Source organism: Canis lupus, chromosome 17 (assembly GCF_011100685.1).
Source record: "Canis lupus familiaris isolate Mischka breed German Shepherd chromosome 17, alternate assembly UU_Cfam_GSD_1.0, whole genome shotgun sequence".
NCBI lineage: Eukaryota > Metazoa > Chordata > Mammalia > Carnivora > Canidae > Canis > Canis lupus.
The window spans coordinates 61,441,200-61,465,569 of NC_049238.1; the positions used below are offsets into that span (position 1 = coordinate 61,441,200).

Genomic DNA, 24,370 nt, shown 5'->3' on the forward strand with positions numbered 1-24,370 from the left:
AGTGGTTTGGCGCCTGCCTTTGGCCCAGGGCGCAATCCTGGAGTCCCGGGATCAAGTCCCGCGTCGGGCTCCCAGCATGGGGCCTGCTTCTTCTCCCTCTGCCTGTGTCTCTGCCTCTCACTCTCTCTATGTCTATCATGAATAAATAAATAAATAAATAAATCTTTAAAAAAAAAATTAAAAAGTTAAAATTCATTAAAACATGTACACAAACACTTAACCATACATAGCACCGTTTGCAGTTGAGGGAAATGTAAACATGAAGGTGCAGTATTAAATCATAACTGCATAAAATTAACTATAGTACATACTGTATCACTGCCATAAAAAAAAATACGAAAAATAAAAAGAACACAACCTCTTTATTTCCTCTTGAGATACAAATGTTCAGTTTATATGAGAATGAGACCGGTACTAGAGACAGTAGCTAGCTCTTCCATTTGTTCCAACAAATTCCAGGCTCAACAGGATCTAGACTATTTCATCTATTAATATTCAGCTTATCAAATCTACAACCTGGTACTCCTTGAGTAAGACCGTCCCAGGAAGGCCTGATGTGCTAACGGTCAAAGTCGGGGGTGGGATATACAGAGGGTTCAATGTGTACACGCAGTTTAGGCTGATGTCCCCATATGCTAACATTTCATTATTTGGTCAGAGCTGAGAGTGGTAACAGGGCGCTGGCCCACTGTTGCTCCACTGCTCCTCTGAATCTGTTCTTCTGCTTTTGAGGGAGAGAAGGTTCAGATCGTCTGGGAGTTGGTGGGGGCCATTCCCTTGGCAGCTTGCTGGGCTAACCAGTACTTGTATCTTTTGGTCTTGGGCCTCTCAAACTTCACCACAGACATAGGTACTCTCACAGTGTCAAGTCCATTTACCTGTACACAAAATGACAGGAATCCTCAGAGGTCAGCTGGGCAGATAAGAACTACTACCACCCAATCCCAGCTTTTTACCCAGCCAGAGAAAGGAGACAGTATGTGACACACTCACCGTCACCTCACACCAGTACTCGCCCCACCGTGTGATGGGCTCTTCTGGTAACTTTAATGCATGTGGGGCGACCACAACACCAAGCTGCAAAAGGTCATAACCAAAAGGAGCTCTGTTTACATTAATGCAATTGTAGGCAACCTCAAAGAAGGTTCTGGAATTTCCTGTATAGGAATGAATAAAACTGAAGAGTTTACCCTGGCTGATCCTATGGGAGGGCAGAGACCTCCATGGATAGTGGTAGAGAAAGTCCTAATTTCTCAGAGAGGGAAGAAGATTCACTGAGAGAAACAGGTCTTGAGACCAAAATCACTTCATCCACAAAAGTATAAACTACTCAGTGAGTCACATTTCCTAGGTTTTCCCTAGCTAGAGAGGAAATAAATGATACCATCTTTTCCTGTCAGTCTTCAAATTCTGATCATCCTTAACCCTTAGCCATTTCCCTCCCACAACCCCTGCCACCAACCAACACTTTCCCTAACTCCAGCCTTCCCTAACAAAGGATCAATCCTGGGCCTCCTTCCCAGGGGTAGCTTCTACCCTCTGAGGTATAGTAGTATTTGGGAACACTCACATTTTTGAAGAAATGGCGGGCAACTATTTCGGGATTTAGTTCCCATTTGATGTTGTTCTTCATCCCCACCTCCAGGTGACAGCTTCTCAGAAATTTCACTGTCTGACAGGAATTATAAACGGGACATAAGTTAGAGTTGTGATCAAAGAATAATGTTGTTAGCAAGAGGCACGAGGTCTGAGTTCAGGAAACGGCACAATTTCTGCCTCAAGCATATAGGCGAGAAGATGAAGGGGAAAGACAGAACATTCCTATTGTCTCAGGGGTGATTTTGTAGAAAGATGTTTTAGTGATACTGCAGAGGGGAAGGTTGTTCCCCCTGTTATACCTGGTTGTTCCTAAGCAAGGAGAGATAGACCATGTCAAAGTTAGACTTATCGGGGCACCTGGGTGGCTCCGCAGTTTGAGCATCTGCCTTTGGCTCAGGTCATGATCCTGGGGTCCCAGGATTGAGTCCCATATAAGGCTCCCCACTGGGAGCCTGCTTCTCCCTTTGCTTATGTCTCTGCCTGTCTCTCTGTATCTTTCATGAAGAAATAAATTAAATTTTAGAAAAAAAAAAAAAAAAAAAACCCTAAAGTTAGACTTGTCAATGGGGATCAGTGGTATATCTCAAGACAGACTGACTTTCTTCTTCTTCTTTTTTTTTTTTTTTTTTTTAAGAGAGCGTATGAGTGGGGAGGGGGCAGAAGGAGAGAGAATCTTAAGCAGGCTCCACACTCAATACAGAGCCCAACGTGGGGCTCAGTCTCACAACCCTGAGATCATGACCTGAGCCAAAATCAAGAGTCGATGTTTAACTAGACTGAACCACCCAGGTGTCCCAGGCTAGAATGACTTTCACAGATAATATATATATATATATATTTATTTTATTTATTTATTCATGACAGACACACACAGAGAGAAAGGCAGAGACACAGGCAGAGGGAGAAGCAGGCTCTATGCAGGGAGCCTGATGTGGGACTTGATCCCGGGACTCCAGGATAACACCCTGGGCCGAAGGCAGGTGCCAAACCACTGAGCCACCCAGGGATCCCCTCACAGACCATATTAACTCAGTACTTCTGGCCCTTCAATCCTACCACTACCCCATTAACAATTTCTCCCTGTTTACAGAATGAAGTAAGCCATATGTTTTATAATATTACCCTGTGTAAGTCTTCTGCTTTTGCTAGAAGATGTTTGTTAAAAACATGCCTGGGGACTCCTGGATGGCTCAGTGGATGAGTGTCTGCCCTTGGCCTAAGGCATGATTCCGAGGTCCTGGGAGTCGCACATTGGGCTCCCTGCATGGAGCCTGATTCTCCCTCTGCCTGTCTCTGCCTCTCTCTCTCTCTCTGTGTCTCTCATGAATAAATAAATAAAATCTTAAAAGAAACAAATACCTTTATATCTTTTCTATCCTCCTAGATAGAAAGCCTACTAAACCCTCAATTCGATCCCATCTGAAAAGAAGCCCTCTCCAATCACCCTAATCCTTTTTGGTCCACATCATTCTTATACTGCCTTGAGGTTACTGATCACTTTCTCACATGTCTCTGTTCTCTGCCACTTGTCTGAAAATACCCACGGAGGCAGAGCCCTCATCTCATACTCTTCCATGGATCCCCTGGTACTGGGCTGGCGCCTTCCTCAATAAGCTAGGGCACTTCATCCAATGAGTAAGGACCTCCCAGGAGGTCTCAATACCAGTTATGGCAGCCAGACATTTCCCCTTTCTCCAACATTTGTGTCTGCAATTAGGAGATTTCAAGGAAATCAAGGAGCCTCAGGAAGAAATTGGTAATTCCTTAGGTGACAAATAAGTAACAACTTTCTATGTTTTTACTCACCATCTCACCTGTCCTGGTCTGTATTTTCTCTAATTTTCCTTCTTGTCTTAGCTGGAAAAGGGAATTAAAGATAAAAAAAAAGAAAAAGAAAAATGAGTCCATGATAAATATCGAACTCTTACTATGCTGGACATAGGCCAGGTTTCTGGATTCCTGTTCTTGTAATCCCCACTTCATTTTTAAGTTAGACAGCAAAGGAAAGGAAGTTGCTAGAAGAAATTTTAAGATTCTATTCCTCCAAGTCCCTCTGCCTTCCTTTGTGCTCACCAATTTCTCCTCCTCAAACAGTTTCTTGTTTTCAGGGGATGCATATACAGCCAGACCTTGAGGTAGTAGTCGATTCCGGCCCAAAGATTTCTTCACCGAGACCAGGTCACCCCGGACTCCAAGTCCTGACAAGGAGAACATGAGACATTGCACTTAGGAGGGCCTAAGGAGATGATCAAAGAAAGGCACGTCTCTTAGTCTCTCGCGGAGCTTATTCCTCCTACAAAAAATGTTAATAGTCACTAAGAACAACACTTAAGAGACTTCTAATTCCCTTTGCAAAGAAGAGCCGTTCCCTCCAGGGCTTCCGTGGCTGTGGCACGTGCCCTTCGGCCTCCCTCTCCCTGCACACCGTTCCTGACGTCGCTGCATTCGCGGTCCTTGTTCGACGCAGGAAGGCAATGGCGCGACCACAGTACCTCTGACGGCTGCTGCTTCTCGAATACAGAGAAAGGGCGAAAGCAGCTGAGCAGCCAGCCTCGGCAGGAGCGTGTGGCGGGCCTTACCTTCCACCGACCGCGTGAGGATGAGCTCCAGGCCGCCCCTGGGCCCGTGCTTCGTGTCCTCCACCAGCCTGTAGACCCGGTGTCGCCGGTGCAGGCGCGGCTTCCGGCCCTCTCCGGCCAGCGGCACCTGCCACCAGCGCTCCACGATGACCGTGCCCTGGCGGCGGGGAGCGGGCGAGCGGGCGTGAGCGAGTCCCCCGGGGCGCCGCTGCCGGCCTCGGCCCGCCAGCACAGGGCTCCCGGGGGCCGCCCGCCACCCCCAGCCCGCGCTCCCCCGGAACAAATTCGGGCCAGGGGAGGACCCGCCCCCGCTCAGAGCTGGCCCTCACCCGGCTGTGAGAGAGGCTGAAGTCGCGCTCTGGGCCGGGGGCGGCCCCCGCGAGTCTCGGGAGCAGCAGCCCACGCGGCGCTCGGCGCAGCAGCAGCGACAGCCCCGCGGCGGCCGCCATGTTCCCGGCGCAGGCGCACGACAGGCCACGGCGCTGCCCGGGCGGTGGGGGGGAGGGGCGCGGGGGGGGCGGGGCGGGGCGCGGGGCGGGGCGGGGCGGACCCGAGCTACGGGGCCTGAGCCTCACGGCGGGGCGGGGAGCCCGGGAAGCTGAGGCCGCGCGCTCCTCTCCGGGAGCTCCTCTCTCACTTTTCCTTTAGATTTTTTTTTTTTTTTTTAAGATTGTACTTATTTATTCATGACACACACACACACACAGACAGAGACAGGCAGAGGGAGAAGCAGGCTCCGTGCAGGGAGACCCACGTGGGACTCGATCACGCCCTGAGCCGCAGGCAGACGTTCAACCGCTGAGCCACCGGGGCGTCCCTCTGATGGACAATTTAAAGTTAACATGCTTCACACTAAACCCATCTCTATACCCCGCCTCAAACTGCCTCCCCTGCAGCCTTCCCAGCTCAATGATGGAAACTATTCTTTCAGTTCTCAGACTCCAGGAAATTCGGGGGGTTCTATCTTTAAACTATTTCCAGAATCCAACCACTTCCCACCACTTCCAATGCTTTAGCCTGGAATGAGACACTGTCTTTCTCCTGGATAACTGCAGGAGACTCTTGGCAAATCTGCCTTAGTGTTCCACAGTTTATTTACAACACAACAATCAGGATCTTTAAAACAAAACAAAACAAAACAAAAAATCCAGCATACATCAGGTCATGTCATCCCTCTACCCAAAACTTTGCAGTGACTTCCCTCCTACAGTAAAAGAAAAGGGCTGCGTAGTCGTTTACAAGGCCTCCCTAATCTGGCCCATTAGCTGACTTCATCTGCTTTTCTCAAAGCTTACACTATGGCCTATTTCTTGAAAACCTCAGGCATTTTCTTCTCAGGACTTTTGCACTGGCTGTAGTTTAGGAATGGAATGCTCCCCCCTCCACCCCATGTTGGCTTGGCTAAACTCCCTCACCTCCCTCAAGCCTTTGACTAAACATCACCTTTTCAATGAGGTCTCTCTCTTTGGATCACCCAATTTATTTCTCTAGCCTGCCCCACCCCTTCACACTCCTGATCTTCCTTTATCCTGCTCTTTTCTCCACAGCAGTTATCACCTAACATACTAAATTTTGTTTATTGTTTATGTTTGTCTTCTCACTGTTAAAGATTTACTTATTAAAGAGAGCATGTAAAAAAAATAAATAAAGAGAGCATGTAAGCAGGGAGAGGGAGAGGGAGACAGACAGACTTCCCACTGAGCAGGGAGCCCCATGCTACATGACCTGAGCCAAAATCAAGAGTTGGGTGTTTAACTGACTAAGCCACCCAGGTGCCCCTGTCTTCTGTTAGAAGCTAAGTTCCATTAAGCAGGGATCTTTGTTTTGTTTACTGGTGTATCCCGATCACCTAGAATACTGTCTGGCTTTCAGTGGGCCCTCAATATATGTTGAATGGATGAATGAATATGCAGAGGCCTCAAACTGGTGACCACAGAATCAAATTTTGCTCACAAATGTTGGCTTTTTTTTTTTTTCATCGATTTGAGTTAATAGCCACTAGTGAAAAAATTTGAGGAATTTAACTTTCCATTTTATGTTGAAAATTATACAAACTGGGACCACGGAGTGTATTTCTTCAACTGGTTGGAGCTGAGTTGTCAGCTTCTTTTAGGGTATGAACTTTCCCTTTTGCTACAGCCCCACCCAGGAGCTCTACTAATTTTCATTAGCTGTCCTGGCTCCTGGAGGCTTTTAGTTTGCAATTCTTACTTTACAAGGCAATGAAATAATTCAACGATGTGTAGCACCCCTGGATTATTAAAGGTAGGGATGGTAATAAAAATATCAAATTGATAGGAACTGGGAACCAACATATCAGATCAGACATTGGATCAGGGCCTTGGAAATCTACAGTGTCAGACACGAACCATTTAGTTGCTGAAGTGGGACGGTGTATGTGTGTATTGCTCGATAGTGCGCACACACATGCATGCATGTGCCAGAATAAGGGGCCAGGTTGGGTGCCCTTGACAAGTGCTCAGGCAGGGCTGTTTACAATCAGTACAGAAAGTAAAGTATTTTAATGGCAGTACAGCCATGAAATACATACTAGATGAACAGGAGCCTTAGTTAAGGGGGCTGGGTGGGGTAGGGGAGCAGCAGAGTGGAGCCCTGAAGCGACCTAAGGGCTGACTCCTTGCCCATGTCATAGTGCCCACTGGGTCACAATGACACCAGGTTGCCTGAACCTCTGTCACCCGTTTCTGAACCTCACTTTGCCGCAGGGAGGCACTGAACTGAGAAACTGCCTTGTTACAGGTCACGCCCCTCTGCCTTCTCCCTTTCTTACATCAAGAGGGGAAAAACACGGAACTACCTCTACCCGATCTGGTCACCATACGCCTATTACCTTTACTGCTACAAATACCGGATCACCCTCCGGGAGAAGATGCTGCCTTGTTATAAAAGGTACTTACTTTCATCTCTACTTATAGTTGTTTATGTAAACTGTCAGGAAAAATAAAAGAATTTGCAGGAAATTTCCAAGTGGCAAGAGATAATAGCAAAATAGGATAGAAGGCTGGCATGGAACTTTAAAATTATTCCATCTGGCTGGCCTGGGAGAATGGAAACAGGCTGGTTCACAGAAGATACAGAAGACAGTGCCAGATCCTAGTCCTATGTACCTGGAAGTTATGATCCTCTCTTCTCAGATGCAGAGGGAACTAACTTGGGGCTCTTTTTCCAACCAGCATCACTTATAAGGAACGGGAGGACTTGACACTCCGGCCCCGTTCCTGCCTTCAGTGCTCCTGAGTCCCTAGCAGGCCTTCAGGTGGTCAGAAGCACTGAGCAGGGTGATCACAACCAGTTTAAAGAATTATACTCGGTAAGTGGACTGTGTACTGGTGCCGTGCTGGGGAACCCCTGGCGTAATGTTAATAGTACCTTGTGAAGAAGGGGTATTAGCTAGTTGGAAAATTGTAGATCTTGGAACTCATGTATAATAGCTACTTGCTTTAGAAACAAGGACTCTGACCCAGAAATATTAAATCAAGGTCACAGAGCTGGTGGCGAAAAACAGAATAGGAAAAGAGGAAGTGGGAACAAAGAGCAGAGCAGACTTCTGGGACATAAAGTTGCTTAGATGCTAAGCAGGAACTAGAACCCAGAACTCAACTTGCCCCTGTATCACACTGCAGTAACATGCCTGTGGGTGACCTCTGCACTTTAAATGAGAAATAGAATTCAGAGAAAACCCCTATAACGGAAAGAAGTGGAAGAGCATTATCAGTGAGACAGTAAACAAATGACACAATGTTGCTTAAGGAATAAACGGATTTAAGTTTCTGAAGGGTTGGTGCATCCCTCAGGTGAGGTGAGCAGGCAGCGGTACTGCAACTGCACTGACTCCTTTCTAGATTGTTTGATATCAAGAAAAGCTCTACCATAGAGAATTAGGTCCTAGGATTACGGGATAGAGTAAGACTTTGGCTCCAATTCTCCCAGGCTCCCTGTCAGCCAATTTGCTTTCTCAGACACAAATTGGCCTGCAATTTGAGATGAGCATAGGAAACTATTACTTTTTTCTTTTCCAGGTTGGGAAGCTGACGGTGCTGGCTACTGACCCTCTGCTCCACCAGGACCCAGTGCAGTTAGACTTCCATTTCCGCCTCACCCCCCAGACCTCTACCCATTGGCACGGTCTTCTCTGTGACCATCGACTCTTCCTGGATATTCCATATCGGGCCTTGGATCAAGGCAACCGGGAAAGGTGACTAAGCCCAGAAGGGAAAGCAGGGAAGGAGGGTGAGAGAGGAAGAGGCAGGAGGTTTTCTTTTTTTAAGATTTTATTTATTCATGAGAGACAGAAAGAGGCAGAGACACAGGCAGAGGGAGAAGCAGGCTGCGTGTAGGGAACCCGAAGTGGGACTAGATCCCAGGTCTCCAGGATCACACCCTGGGCTGAAACCGCTGAGCCACCCGGGCTGCCCAGGTTTCCTTCTTTTATGTCATAATCAGGTAGTGGGTAGGTTAACCTATGAGGGTTGATACTTTCATACCACTGAAGTGGTGTGCAGACAAGCCTGTGAGCCAAGCGAGAATCTGGACTTCCAGGAATAACAGCCCACAGGAGGCTGCTGGACTCAGATTCAGAAACACAGAAGTGAGGATCCATAAATAGTTGAATAATAGGATGTGCGCCTTCTGTTTGTCTTTATAGAGCAGTTTCTTCTCCTCAGGCCCCTTGCGGGGCATGGGTGTCAGTTCTATTGTGTGCAATCCTTGGCTTTCAGAGAAAAAAAAAAAATCAATGCAAGTTCATCAACTTTCACTTCCTGGCTTAGGTCAAAAAACATTGAGCAATAAGATTTCTTCTACTCCAAGTAAGGGTCTGGATTTTTAGTTCACTAAACACTGTGATTCTTCCCTCTGGCCCCTAGTTTGACTGCAACACTGGAGTATGTGGAGGAGAAGACCAATGTGGACTCCGTGTTTGTAAACTTCCAAAACAACCGGAATGACAGAGGTGGGGATGGGCTGTCCTTCCTGGCCTGTGGTGCTGAAGCAGTTGACAGCAACTTTTCCTTTGTAGAGGACCCTTTTCTCCTCACTCTTTAAGAGAAGAGGCATTTCAGGGATTTAAACTGCCCCCCTCCCCAAATGAAGGCACCTAGCACTTTTGTGTATTCAAATTACACTGGGATTATGAGGAAGGCCCTGCAGGTAGAGGTCAGAAGCCAGACTGAAGCAGCACTGGTGATTTTTTTTTTTTTTAAGATTTTATTTATTCATGAGAGAGAGAGAGGGGCAGGCAGAGACAGGCAGAGGGAGAAACAGGCTCCATGCAGGAAGCCTGATGCGGGACTCGATCCTGGGACTCCAAGATCACACCCTGGGCCAAAGGCAGGTGCTAAAGCGCTAAGCCATCCAGGCATCCCAACAGTGGGGAAATTAACAGAGAACCATTAAGGCATGTAACTGGTGGGATAGAAGGGACCTCAAACATGTTAAACATGGACAGTGTGAGGCATAGGGCTAGGAGGGTAGGAATATATTTAACCAGATGCTTGGAGCACATGTTACAGAAACTATGACCTATTCCCTCATACTCTGTTGGTCATTAAGGCAGTAGATGGTCAGGAGCTTACACCATCATGTTGGGCTTCATAAACATCGGCTTATTTAAAGTTCTGTGAGGAAGGTTCTATGACTCCCATCTTACAAATGAGAAAACTGGAGTTCAGGAAGGTTAACTTATAGAATGTCACAAAGCTAAGTAAATGTTAGAGCCACGGCTGGAGTCTAGGTCTGCTAGTCCATACCACATCACCCTAATGCCTATACTACATGGCTTCCCCCCAGCCACTCCCTCGTTCTTGAAAGCAGCCAAATCTAGGGGAATCATTGTATGGAGCCTCAAAAGTGTTCTAATTTTCTTCTCTTTTCACAGGTGCCCTGCTACGGGCTTTCAGCTACATGGGGTTTGAGTTGGTCAGACCAGATCACCCTGCCCTCCCTCCCTGGGACAATGTCATCTTTATGGTGTATCCCCTTGAAAGGGACCTTGGCCACCTGCCCAGTGAGCCTCCTTGAACATGCTTATTCCTACTGAGAGGGGCTGGGAGCCTTGATAAATGGGAACCAGGATGTGACTTAGGATACCTTCCATCCTAGAATAAAGGGTAGTGCAATCCTCAAGTGTTCACGATTTCTTGGGAGGGGGAAAGGCACGGGGTTGGCTGAAAAAGAGCCTTATAGAGCTGAATTGACAATAAGATAAATATTTAGTGGGGGGAAAAAATCAGAGGGACCTGAACCAGAGGGAGAAGGGAGCCAAGGATTTTAGGTTCCTTTGTGTTTCTCCCTACTCCCAAAGCCATTTACTTATCCTAACCATTTACTGAGCACTTACCAAGAGCAAAAACCAGGCTCTAGGGAATTCAGAAAGACTTAAGCCTTGTTGGGAAGATTTTTTTCCATATATTTCAGTTCAAATTAGAGAAGTACTAATTCCTCCACTTTAGACATGGAGGAAACCCAAGAAGGTACCCAGATTCCACAGTCCCACAGCTTTGGCTTGAGAGGATTTCAACAGACAAAATAAGAAAGCATAGAAGAGGGCAACCCAGACAAGTACAGGGTTGTGTTGAAAGAATAAGGAACCTGCCTGATTGGGCTGTTAACTGACGAGACCTAAAGGCCATATTAAAGGCACAGACTTGTATGCAGAGTAATAGGAAGTAATAGGAATGAGGCCCCACTCATTTCCCTGAGCAACAAGTCCTATGAATGATTTGTATCAGGGATCGTCTACTTAAGGGTGAATGCCAAGGGGCCAAGGACCTGGCAACTATCAGGCCTCATGACCCGGTTGTTGAGCAGTGCCAACCCCTCAGGTGGAGCCTGCTTGGGGGGTGGGTTCACTGCCAGACCAATGGCAGCCCTTCACTGATTCTTCTACGACCTCACAAGCTACTCATCAGAGATGCTCCTTTAGCCTTTCTGCTAAAACCTTTCTTTCCCATAGAAAAATATGGGAAAACATAGTTGCTATGCAGTATATGGGTAGGTGTAATTCCTAGATTTAAAACCCTGCACAGGGATCCCTGGGTGGCGCAGCGGTTTGGCGCCTGCCTTTGGCCCAGGGCGCGATCCTGGAGACCCGGGATCGAATCCCACATCGGGCTCCCGGTGCATGGAGCCTGCTTCTCCCTCTGCCTGTGTCTCTGCCTCTCTCTCTCTCTCTCTGTGACTCTCATAAATAAATAAAAATTAAAAAAAAAAAAAAAAAAAAAAAAACCTGCACAGGCATGCCTGGGTGGCTCAATGGTTGAGCGTCTGCCTTCGACTCAGGGCATGATCCTGGAGTCTCAGATTGACTCCCACATCGGGCTCCCTGCATGGAGCCTGCTTCTCCCTCTGCCTCTCTCTTTCTCTGTGTCATAAATAAAAATCTTAAAAAAAAAAAAAAAAAGAAACTGCACAAGGCATCCTTATGTGCTAGTTTTAAGTTTTGCAATTCACCTTACTGGTCCTTAAAAAGCCATCCCTGTTCATTTGCCATTAATCCACCACCCACATTACTATGCTACTTTTGATATCCACTTCCAAGTCACCTCATAGTTCTCACTGGCTGCACAGTACTGCCCACAATGTGGGGGACACGAGGACATGGTTCCTGAAGAGTAAGTTCACAGTGGAGATCCACCAGAACCCAGACCTCTTCTTCCAAGTATCTAGTCTGGGTGGGTTTGTGTGTGTGTGTGTGTGTGTGTGTGTGTGTGTGTGTGTAAGATTTTGAGAAAATACACATATGTGGGTGGGGGTGGGGTGTAGTGTCATGGTGGTGGTGGAGGGGCAGATGGAGAGAATCTCAAGCAGAATTCCAGCTGAGCCTGATCTCACAACCCTGAGATCATGAGCTGAGCTGAAATCAAGAGTCCAATACTTAACCGACTGAGCCAACCCAGGCACCCCAATGGGTTATTTACATAACCTAAACCTAAATTGGTCTGGTTCTTAGTGAATGGTTAATTCTGAAGTAACTTAGGGAAAGGATAGGATCTGTGCATGGAAGGGACACTTGTTTCAAAGATGGGCCATCCCTGTGAGGTGTGTGACAAATTCTACCAGGTTTATGTTCAGAGGATACCCATAGGCCTACCATCATCTTGATTCAACCAACATTTAGTTTTTGATAATTTTCTTGAGAACTTTATTCAGCAAAGAATCCCCCCAAATGATTCAAACAGCCATATAAGTTCTCTTTCACTCTATGGACGTGTGTGTACATATAGATACTACACTAGCACTTTAGAACATTTCCTGAGCCGCTCTCCCGTTGTCTACTTATATTTTAACCAAAGTTTACAGGGAAATAGCTGGAGCAACTGTTTCAAAGAACCTATCTCCAATAACATATCAGCAGTTAAGGCCAGGAGGCAGTGTTTTCTTCCCATTTCCTGAGGCTTTTTAACATAGTCATGTTGATTTCTGCTTCTGCCTCCTGACTCAACTGTAGTCTGAGTTCACCACTCAAAAACCTTTAAGTAACAGAGTCACCTGATGAGGTGAGTTAGAAGTCTGCAGAATCATCACTTCTGGCTGCTTCCCAGCCTCAGAAAGGACACAGCCTTGCAGAAACATCAATGTCTGGCAGAGAACAGTGAGCCAGATGTTGAGCATCCTGGAAGCAAACTCTGGAAGAAGACATCCCCCTGTAGGGACATGTACTTATCCTCCTCTACCCCACACTTTTTCTGGTAGTCCAACAGAAGAGGATGCATTTGGTCCACAGTAAGCCAGATCACGTACGTAATAGAGGAAGGACTGCACATATCTCTTTATCATAGGCCCCTCTCTCCAGGCACCAAATCCTGTGCCAAGTCCTGCCAAAGACACAAACACACAGACACAAAAAGCTTGAAAGGGCTCAACCTGAGAGTGAAGCTGCAGGAAAGCAGTGGCAGAGTAGTGTTGAGACAGGCTAGGGAAGAGAATAAAGCAAGGCCCCTGTTGTCACTCTTGTACTTTCCTGTTGCTACAGACAGATGAGAGCTGCACTCACAGCAAAGCAGGCAGCAGAGGTGGCTGAAGCCAACTTCAGAGTAAGTAGTCATCTTCCAGGTTATCATCACCAGACATAGAGGCAGCTTCTGCTTAGAAGGAATGGAGGGGAAGTTAGGCACAGCCATGGAGACTCAGGGGAAAATGGGCTTCTTAGTGCTCAGTGATCACTTTGCTTAAGAGCCAACTTTTACCATCGTCCCTAGTTTGGAAAGACTCATTGAAAAACCGTAACTTCCAAAGATACTCTAGGGAGGAAATGCAGCTTGTACCTGATAAGCTGAGGCAAGACAGGGTATTTGCTATCTCTCCAGGGCTCTTCTTGGGCTCAGTGAGCATGCTGCCAAGAGAGACATCTGTTTCTGTGGCCTATAGGGATGAAGACGAGAAAAAGGAAGAATGCAGTGTTGGCTGGTGGGTAAGGAGAGGCCACCCTATCATTTTGCCCACAGGATCTGGTTAAGGCAGTTGAGTTTGGCTACCAAGAGAGACACAATGCTTCCATCGACCAACCTGTGTAACAACTCCTTAGGAAAGCTCTCCACAAAATGTCACGCCTAACTAGAAGCCCTCATGTCTCTCTGGGCACCAGGTCTGCCCCGAGGCAGTGCCCTGCATGTAGTCACAATGGCTCACTCACCACATCGTGCAACATGTCTGGGACAGCTCTGGTTTCTTCCATGTCTTCGGGAAGCTCAACTGCATATCCTTTACGAACTAATTCTAACCCAATATCAAGTTTCTGAGAAGAAAAATGAAAAGGGAATGATGTTCTTTCTATAGGGAAGGGAATATCTGAAGAACTAAGGAGTTAGGATTGATACTTCAAAGACATTCCTTTAGTGGGGAACAGTAAGCAGCAGGATCTTGTGAGGTAGGAGTAATATCAGATAATGGTTTCTGGGAAAGAAAAAGTGAATGAGACTATAAATATACTGAAGAGACAGTGAGCAATGAGTGGACCCCAGTCGTACCTTCCCATTGCTAGTATCATATAAGTAAATCTTGGGCCAAGTTGAGATCCCAGTCTGGACATAGCTGGAGATCTTGGCCATCAGGGGCTTCCAGTCAGCACAGTGAGTCAGTCTGTCAAACTCATCCAAAGCTTCCTCTTCCCACTGTTCACCTGGCAAAAGATTGCAGGGATAACCTAAGAAGGGGTCCCTACTGACGGGGTGAGATTACACCCTAGAGAGAAATTGGAACCACCTCTTTCTACTCCAGAAGGTATGTATGTCTGCCTGCCAGGTTGCTGCTTTCTTCTGCTGGGGAGGAAAAGACACCTGAGCCCCCAGAACTCAAAAAGCCTGGGAATGTGAGAATTCCTTCCATGTGCTGTATTAGAGTTATTCTATGTGGAGGCAAGGTCAATAGGCGATATGACCAATTTACCTGAAGGGGGGATCCCTGGGTGGCGCAGCGGTTTAGCGCCTGCCTTTGGCCCAGGGCACGATCCTGGAGACCCGGGATCGAATCCCATGTTGGGCTCCTGGTGCATGGAGCCTGCTTCTCCCTCTGCCTGTGTCTCTGCCTCTTTCTCTCTCTCTCTCTCTGTGACTATCATAAATAAATAAAAATGTAAAAAAAAAAAAAAAAAAAAAAATTTACCTGAAGGGGCGATCCGTGCCAGACTACACTCTATTGCTTGAAATGGAAGGCTTAGGAAGTCACTCCTAAAGTGAAAGAAACTGAAATTAGAATCCCAGTGCAGGAAGGATCTCTTATAGTCCTTGTTTCTAGAGATCACCAATTAACTCAGCTGGAGAAGATAATCATCTGCTCTCTGTATGTAGGTTCTCTTCCCAATCCCCCTAAGTGAGAAGTGCCTAGAGCACACCACCAGCTATGGCCAAGGCCGAGTTAACTGGGACTCCATCCTGGCCTCCACAGACCTGAGTGCTCGGAGGTCCTTCAGTGGGCAATCTCCATTATCTCCAAAGTCAACGAAGTACAGGTCCAGGTTCCCATTCTCCAAGGTGCCAAGGACCCGAGCTCGATACCAGGAACCGTTTGTAGGTAAAGGTGCTGCTACAATGTCTCCCACATGCACAGTCAAGTCTTCAGGCTGCACATGAGGATAAGGATCAAAATGGGGAGAGTTAAGATGGGCAGGCTAAAAAAAAAAAAAAGATAAGCAGGAGGAAGAAGGAAGAAAGAACAAGTAGTTGGAAGGAAGAAAGAACAAGTAGTTGCTTCCCAGGAAAAGAGAACATATCACAGTGAAAAAAAAATAGGCCCCCTTTTCATTCAACCCAGCCCTGCCCCTATGGCAACTCACTAGACTATTCTCATAGTGCTGGGTCATCTCACTGACAAGCTTATCCAGCTGCAGGCTGCGGGAGCCAATGATTTGGATCCAGAAGTGGTTGGGATGTTCGGAGGCAGAGACGTAGACTTCCAGGAACTCATCGGCATGAAAACTGAAGTCAGGACTAGGGACTAAACACAGGGATAAACAAGCTAAGCTACAGAATCCTAAGCTGGTGACCATATCAGAAGCATCTCTGGTTGAAATGGGGCCTCTCTATCAGAGGTACAAACACCAAGTGGCTATTACATTTTTTTTTTAATTTTTTTTTTTTGGCTATTACCATTTAAAAAAACAATTGAGGGACAACTGGATGAAGCCTACAAGACTATCCTGAAGAAAGGTAGTAAGCTGAGCTGTGTACCTTTCTATGTAACAGAGTAGTAAGAGTTTACATTCCTAATCATCTGCCATGTATTCAAGTCAGACATCAATTATAATGAAGGTAAATCCTCCATATGCTAGCTGCAGCATGAACCAGTGGAAATAGGTGGGCCTATTCCAGATCCATTCTATCACTAACTCATTATGTAACCCTGAACAAGTCTGCAAACCTCTTAGGGCCCCTGGTCTTCCCTGCCCATCCCAGAACCTATGCACAGAAGAGGATGCTCACAGTCTTCATTCTTCTTAACGGTGATGATTTTTAAAAGCACTAATGAGATAGGCCAAAACAAACCAACAAAACCCCACCAGGCTGAGTATTTTACTTATTTAATAAATCTGTGAAAGAATATCACATAAATTCAATTTTTAGATATATTACTTTTAGATATATTTAGAGTAGTTTCCTGTGAACTAGTATATTTTTTTAAGATTTTATTTTTAAGTAATCTCTACACCCCACATGGGGCTTGAACTTACAACCGTGAGATCAAGAGTCACATGGGGCCCCATGAAGTAGCATATTTCTGTATCATTCTCAATCACTAGCTGGTTTGTGTTCCGAAAATTATTATTTATGTTTAGTACTAACCCTAGTTACTAAATATCATTAGTACTTATATTAAATATTAAACAGTAATGAATTAGTATTTATCCATACTAAGTATTAACAGTATTTAATATGGATTATAAATAATAAATATTAATACTAATATATTACCATACAAAGGAACATCTGTGAAGAGACTTATATAAGTGCTGTCAAGAAAACAAATTACTTTTACTGCTTCCTATTTTGGGTTATCCAAGCCAGTAATTCTATCTTCCATATAGCAAATGGGTTTCCATTTTGTTACATACTTTCAAACATGGACATCTCAGGACTGGTCTGGACTCCAGATTTCTGAAAGTTGTCACCATTGGGTTTCTCCCAAGCACCTTCTGGCCCTACACCAGCCATGTCACCACCTCCTTTTTGGGAAGGAGCTCCCAGTGGCGTCGTAGCTGGCTCTGGCTCTGTGCCAGTACCAGTGTTTTTCCACAAAGCTGGCTCTCCAGCTCCACCAGACTCGGTGACTTCCTCTCTTCTTACACTGATTGGCTGTTTGCGTGGGACTCTGGTTTCTGCAGAATGGGCAATTCTCTTCCGAAGTTCTTCATCTTCTGAAACTTTCTCCAGTATCAAATGCTGTAGTAAGAGAGAGCTCTGTGACCAGATATTTTCACCGAGGATGGAGTAAAAGGTTCTCATTCTTAGACACAATTCAGGCCTATTAGCTACTTGCCTTGGCTGCTGCCACTTCCTTCTGTGTTCCTGAGATTTTGATAAGTCTTGATAGTAGTAACGTCCCCTCTGATTCTTTGTCACAGGTAATTTTGGCTCCAGAGGCCTTACAGATAGAACGAATCGTCTCCCCACCTCTCCCTGCATTGAAAAGCACACAAACACTTGTGCTTCCCTCCTCACCAAACTACTAGAGGAATCACTATTTTGTATATACTGGGAGAGAAGAGTCACTTCCAAAGTGAACAGAATATAAGATACTGAATAGAAAGCAGGAGCTACTGCAATTCTTACTGTAAGAAGGGGACTAGGGCCTATCTGCTCTTTCTCTTTTACCTAAACTCTTGGTTAGTATAACTTCATGTCATTTCCACTTTTTGACCATTCAGCATACTTTACACCGGCACTTCATAAGAAGATATCCTACACAGTATATTGAAACATTGGACCAAGGACAGACATTTCTCTGTCTCTAGTAGCAGCATAAGGAATGTGCTTGGGGAAGGTGTAACAGGTTACTATCTTGACAGCTCTGGGGGGTGCCTGGTGGCTTAGTTGGTTAAGAGTCTGGCTTTGGCTCAGGTTCTGATCCCAGGGTCCTGGGATGGAGTCCTGAGCCCTACGTTGGGCTTCCTGCTTAGTGGAGAGTCTGTTTCTCCCTCTGCCCCTCCCCGTTTGTGCTCTCTCTCTCTCAAATAAATAAATACAATCTTAAAAGAAAATGAAAAACCTGGGATAAAACGAGCAGGCTTAGCTTCCCTTTAAATATCTATTATGAGGTAAATACATTTACCCGAACCCTTCTGGAATCTATTTGTAAGGTTCAGATCATATACCTTCCCGAGGTAATGGGTTTTGCTTTACTACTGGTTCTTTAAAAAAGTAAAGCTCTGGTCTCAATGTCTCCCCAGCACCACCACCAAACGCCCCCACCCCCCACAAGGTGAAGGGAAGTAGGCCAGGAAAAATCCTTGAGAAGACGTGAAAGAAAGACAAAGGTGAAGAAAAAAGTTAAAAGCAGAGGAAGCTGTCCAGTGGTACCTATGATCCTGCCCACGGATCTCTGGGGAACTGAGAGCTGCTCAGACACTGGGGTATTCTCTGTCAGGATCTGATGGATGGCTGCTTTGGCCTTGCACACCTGAACAGGAAACCCACTGATAAGCAGCACCCGCTCATCACCTACATCCTCTGTGTCCACATCAATCCGAGCACCTGTCTGTTTCCGTAGCTGCAGAGAAAAGGATACATGGCTGTACGCTCTGGAAACAGCTCGTCAGCTAGGTATACTCTCAACGTAACCCTGGAGGTAGATGGAACTGGACAGTAATTAGCTAAATCAGGATGCTATAAGCAGTCCTCAATTACCTGTACTTATGAAAGACTATTAATGACAAAGGTAACCTCAAATAGCAGTTAATTCAAAACAGTTTCTCTTTGTGTTTCCAACCCTCTTTCCCCCTAATTTTATTTGGATAGAGAATCAAATATTTTGTTTTCTTGACATTTCAAATGAACAAAAGAAAAATTCGGCAGCAATTCAACATTTACTAACAATAAGGGCTCATTAATTCCATAATAGAAAAGAATGGTTCAAGCTATACCAAGCTGAGAATCATACAATCAAAAATCCCCATTTCTAACTGAGTCCTTCATTTTCTAGGAAGTAGGACTCCTCTCTAGAAGGAAAAGAGCATAGTTAGCTAAAAGTTCTGTATTTTCTAAAAACATACATAGTGTGAGTGGAGGCAGAGGAGGGAAGCAAGATTAAGCAGAATCAATCCCTGGGAAAGCCAACTGCCTGCTTGCACACTTACCTGTTTAATATTGGTTCCTTGCCGGCCAATGATGAGCTTCACAGCCTCCTGGGGAACTCGCATCTCTATTTCGATGTCGTCCTCCCCAACAAATGTCAACCGCTCTTCTGCACAGATCATGGCTCAGATCAGACTTAGCATCCAAAGTACCCCAGCCCTCCCCTGAAGCTAGCTGTCAAGGAGAATGATCCATGAGATAGAACAAAGATCTCAACCATAATGACAAGGAGAAGCAGCATCTGAGTAGGAACTGGAGAGTCTCAGAAGACTGGAAGATGGGCACTGTCTCTGGAATCCTATCTCAGATGCTAAAATGTGGAAAGCATTTGGACCTGCAAGGAAAGGGTGCTGGATTCTGCGTAAACTGTATCTCCCAGGAGAGGACTCCTGGAGAAGAATGAAGGCTAAAAGGAGTCCACTGGGCTCAGAACTTCCATTTGTACCTAAATCCTTTCTCTAGGTCCAGCCTGTAGGGAAACGTGACCCTATGATTACCCTTGTAACAACTAAATACAGGGAGTGTATAAAAAGGAGAAGTATAGACGCTTACAAAAAAGATCAAAAAAGAACCCATTGTAGTGCTGCTGTTGAAGGGAACAGATAAATAGAATTATAAAATGAGCTTATCAATTCAGACTAGCTGCACATTAAAAACAAAGAAAAGAAGAAACTAGTTTCAAAGATCCCTCACAGAAAGCCAATTACATCCCAACAGACATATCCAGTCCACCAAGGAAAACTTTCATTTCAATTTAACAAGGCCAGAGCACAGTTTGAACATCTCCATATGTACACCCGGAGGGGGGGGGGGGTTCACATACCTCTGCTTTCCCTGTATCTGCGGTATAGGATATAGGCAACCGTTGCGCTGGCTGGGATCCCAAGGCCCAGTGCTATTTTCTGAATAGTGGACAAACTTGTCCAAGAAGTTCGTTCAGTGGACATTTTCTGCTGTATTCAGACTTACATCCTGAAATAAGTAAGTGACGGAAAAGAAGCTTTCATCCTATGTCTTTATGATTGGCAGAGAGGCATGGGAACATATTACAGCATTATTAAAAAGAATACTACTGCCTACCTTTCCAAAACAAGAGCTTGAGCCATCTCAAAATCTTTTTTTTTCTTCTAAAACCTACTTCATGTAAAAGGTCTCAGGGTATTTTTAAAAGTTACCAAGGGACATATACAATTAGAGACATACTTCATTCCCTCCCCCTCCCAAAGAAAAGCATACATTGACCACAATTTTATAAGATGAAGGAACAAAAAAATTATTAAATGAATCAAACACTACAAAAATAAGCCTTCAGATTTCACATCAGACTACTTAAAATCCCTTATCTGTGCCCTTCCATGCCTCTAGGGCTTTCCAGAAGCTGTAGTCTCTGCAAAGAGTGGCTTTTCAGGTCCAGTTTCAGGTTCTGCTCCTTCTATTTTTTTTCTTTTATCTATACTCCTGATTTCTATTTATTTCTCAGCTAACACTGAAAGGATGTCTGCCCTGCTCCTTCACCAAAACTACAACTTCCCAGATAGTCAACCTAGATGGCATGTATAAGCCCTACCTAATCTCACCTCTGGGACCTTTCTCTTGGTTTCTCCTCCTCTTTCCCTGGAAGCGTTTTTACAGCCTTGGGCTTGTCTTCCCATGGCCTCTCTCCACTGCTACTGCCACTCTGCGGTCCATGGCAATTTCATCTACACCTGCAGCTTCAATGAATACCTAGATGCTAACATCCAACATCAACTGTGCTGGATTCAGCTCATCAGATCTCATTTGGACCACTGCAATGGCCTCATTATTCTTAGACTGATACTGTACCTTCATTTTGCTGCCAAGCTAATCTTTACATCATCACTAGATTTTCTTATAACTTCTCTCACCCTTCCAGACAATTCATACTATTTCTTCTCAAGCCTCTAGCACTTCCTCCATCCTCACTCTCATCTGGTATCTTCCTTATTTCCTATGCCACTGAGAAAGTACAGCATTCTGAGAAAATATTAACTCAGTTCTACCACAATTACCCACCTACCCCTATCTATGCTCAAATCTTTCTGTGGCCATGGATGAACTGTCTCTACTCCTGGCACTGAAGGCTCTCATAAAAGTGTTGTTGCTCTCCTTCCTTCTCATGTATTGTTGATGTTTTCCTCTCTACTGGATCTCTTTCAGCAAACATGCCACTGTTTCTTATTTCTTAAAGAAAATCCTCTCTTGATTCCACTTATTCCTCCAAACACTTCTGATTTCTTCCCTTCCTTTTATAGGAAAACTCACCAGTGCCAATACTCTTGTGCTCAATTTCTCTTGAATCCACTCCCACTGCTCTTGCCAAGGTCTCCAGGGACGTCACAATGACCAATTCTCTGTCTTCACTCTACATGCCCTCGCCCCTGTATCTGGCACAACTGAGGACTGCCCCCTGCTCTGACCCTTTCTTCACTTGGCTTCCACAATAGCACCCTTCTGGTTTTCCTTCTCCCTTTCTGGGTGCTCCATCGGTCAGTTTTCTTCTCCTGCTTGTAACCTCTAAACACTGCAACACCCCAGAGCTCTGTCCTATGCCCTCTTGTGGGTTCTACCTCACTTCCTTAGTGATCTCACCAAGTTTCATTCACAGCTTGGCTTTAAATCCCATCTGTATAATGGTAACTCCCAAATTCATAGATCCAGGTAGGACCATTCTCCTGAACTTCAGGTTTGTATACCAACTGCCTATGAGACGTCTCCATTGGATATCTAATAGGCATCTCAAACTTAACAGGTACAACGCTGAGCTCCCGATCTTACCCTCTGCCTGTGGTCTTGGCTGACTTAGTAAAGACAAGTCCATTCTTTTACTCTCTCAGGTAAAAAAATTTATTCATCTTCTCCCTCAAATAGCACCGTTAGCCTGTCAGCAAATCCTATTTATTGTACCTTCAGATTTTCCAGAATCTGACCACATTTTGCCTCTCCACTGCTAAGACCACCAATATTTCTTTTGTCTAGATTATTGCAATCCATTATATTCTGGTATTTGCCATTGTCCAGTTTATTCTCAACAGCTGATGTCAATAACATTATTCATCCACTCAAAGCCTCCCAGTGGTTTTCAATCTCACTATATGATTATAAGCCAGAGCTATCATAATGACCTGTGATGTCTTCATTTTGATTGTATTTCCAATAGAATGTACACTCCACAGAGCAGGAATTTTGTTTTGTTCATCAGTGCTTAGCACACAGTAGCTAATCAATAAATATTTGTTGAATGAATAAACTTCAGCAACTCTGTTGTCTACATAAAAACTCATTAATGGCATGAAAAGTTCTTTATAATCCGATCTCTGCCTATGACTTTCACAACCTTATACTCTTAATTCCACTGCTACCAGGGGGACAGGACATGCTCTATGTGCCTGTGTGTCCCTGCTCTGGCCTTGTGTCACTTCTTTCTGGTTATACACCTTAGCCCATCTGGTCTCTCTGGCAAAACCCTACTCCTTCCTCACGTCTCAGTTCTACTACTACACTTTTGAGGCCTGTGGGATTTCCCCTAGCTGACTTAGGGTAGGTTTCTCCTTAGCTCATGCTGCCCTTATGATACTTCCATGATAGCACTCGTTCACACTGTATGCAACTGTGTGTGTCTGTTATGCCTATGTCCTCTAGACTGGCTTCAAGCAAGCTAGGTCAACCACATTTATTAAGCACTTCCATGTGTTAGATGTTATTGTGGCACTAAGGATGAAAAAGATGAAAAGATAAATGTGCTGAGTAGCTACTATGCCACCAGGCACTTTACTTCCATTAACTTAATCGCTATGCAATTCTGTAAGGTAGGAAATGTCAACTCCAGTTTTACAGAGGAATATATATGCTTAGAGAGGTTACCCAGCTTCTTACCCAGGGTCTGGGTTATTATTTGGTTATTAAAAACCTAACAAAGTGACTTTAGAAGCCCCCCCCCCCTTTCTCTTACACAGACTCAGCAGAACAGTACTTGGTGTCTTTATTCAGGAAATTCAAGATTAATAAACACTAGTGAAGGGATGCCTGAGTGGCTCAGTGGTTGGGCGTCTGCCTTTGACTCAGGGCGTGATCCCAAAGTTTCAGGATCGAGTCCCACATCAGGCTCCTGCAGGGAGCCTGCTTCTCCCTCTGCCTGTGACTCTGCCTCTGTGTCTCTCACGAATAAATATCTTTAAAAATAAGAAAATATAATTTTATGCTATGATTTGCCTCCAGGTACACAAATTCAACCCAGATGATTATGATATCCAAGAAATTGTTTTTTAAGATTTTATTTATTCATGAGAGACACACAGAGAGACAGAGAGGGGTTGGGGCAGAGACACAGGCAGAGGGAGAAGCAGGCTCCATGCAGGGAGCCCGACGTGGGACTCAATTCCGGGTCTCCAGGATCAGGCCCTGGGCTGAAGGTGGCGCTAAACCGCTGAGCCACCGGGCTGCCCATTTTTTTTACCTTTAAAAAAAACTGGTTGTATTCCAGGAAGGCTAAAAATATACTCATTAATACAGGACCTATTCAGGAATAAAACTTTGACTCTAAATGTGATAGAAACTCCAGAAGTTTGCCTATGTTTTTAGCCAATAGCTTTAAATAAATTTCATCCATTCTCTTGCTCAATCAGGCCTGGAACAGAAAAAATACTTTTTCAAGTGTCTTGTTATTTCAGGCAATTCATTACTCAGTAAGAAGATCCAATATATACAGTATATATCCCTTTTGGAGATCTAGTATAGACATGGAGGAATACGGTTGCTTTTTTTCCTTTTTTGGTAGGTAGAAAGGAAAGAATGGAGTTTAATGGGTGTTTGAGTTATGAGGTTCCTTTCTTACCTGGATCAAAAAAAGAATCAGCTTCTCTCTTTTCCTCACCTTTATTTTTAAAAATTTTTTCCCCTAACCTTTAAATAAAACCTTTCACTGCTCTCTGTGCAAGTTTGGGTGGTATCACTTTTGCATATACCAAAGGAAACAAGCTCTGTTTCATAAAGATTTTTGCTTAAATTCTTGAATTTTTTGAACCTCAGACTATTTTCTTATATTAAGAGATAGTTTATTTGGAGTATCTAAAAAAAGAGTTCACTTCTTTTACCTAGTGGTTACTTCATATATTTTCTCATATGGTCTCTGAAGTGCAAAGCTTGTCTTCACTATTATAGTGCTAGTTCTTTGTTACCAGCTGCACATGCTGGGAACACAAGTAGGAATAAGAATTCTTGCCCTGAAATACAGTCTAGGAGGAAAAATGACCACCAAATCAAATAATTAGAGGCAGTGCAGAGACAATATAAATTCTTGGCTAAAGTAACAGCTGAGTGGAACCGAAACTTAAAAGATTTCTTAGATGGCACAGAATTGAAACCACCTTG

General features: G+C 44.9%; 3 protein-coding genes across 3 annotated transcripts; 1 reads left to right on the plus strand and 2 right to left on the minus strand.

Annotated features, from left to right (window-relative positions):
* Positions 1-343: 343 nt before the first annotated feature.
* On the minus strand, positions 344-4,659 carry MRPL9 (mitochondrial ribosomal protein L9). The gene is made up of 7 exons (XM_038562268.1): positions 4,508-4,659; positions 4,179-4,335; positions 3,673-3,797; positions 3,406-3,456; positions 1,571-1,672; positions 994-1,077; positions 344-878 (listed from the first exon to the last, which is right to left on the minus strand). The coding sequence occupies exons 1-7, from the start codon at positions 4,625-4,627 to the stop codon at positions 744-746; spliced, it is 774 nt and encodes a 257-aa protein (XP_038418196.1). The 5' UTR covers positions 4,628-4,659; the 3' UTR covers positions 344-743.
* A 2,249-nt stretch (positions 4,660-6,908) lies between these two features.
* OAZ3 (ornithine decarboxylase antizyme 3) lies at positions 6,909-10,322 on the plus strand. The gene is given in 5 exon segments (NM_001134951.2): positions 6,909-7,088; positions 7,373-7,509; positions 8,219-8,394; positions 9,065-9,150; positions 10,075-10,322. Coding segments are annotated over 5 exon segments (705 nt in total). The 5' UTR covers positions 6,909-6,924; the 3' UTR covers positions 10,218-10,322.
* A 2,000-nt stretch (positions 10,323-12,322) lies between these two features.
* On the minus strand, positions 12,323-24,234 carry TDRKH (tudor and KH domain containing). Its single transcript, XM_038562269.1, has 14 exons — positions 24,094-24,234; positions 19,806-19,954; positions 18,985-19,091; positions 18,209-18,398; positions 17,169-17,308; positions 16,744-17,071; positions 15,469-15,629; positions 15,083-15,255; positions 14,799-14,863; positions 14,165-14,316; positions 13,831-13,932; positions 13,463-13,559; positions 13,192-13,279; positions 12,323-13,012 (listed from the first exon to the last, which is right to left on the minus strand). Exons 2-13 carry the CDS (start codon positions 19,927-19,929, stop codon positions 13,227-13,229), a joined length of 1,692 nt encoding a protein of 563 aa, XP_038418197.1. The 5' UTR covers positions 19,930-19,954; positions 24,094-24,234; the 3' UTR covers positions 12,323-13,012; positions 13,192-13,226.
* Positions 24,235-24,370: the final 136 nt, after the last annotated feature.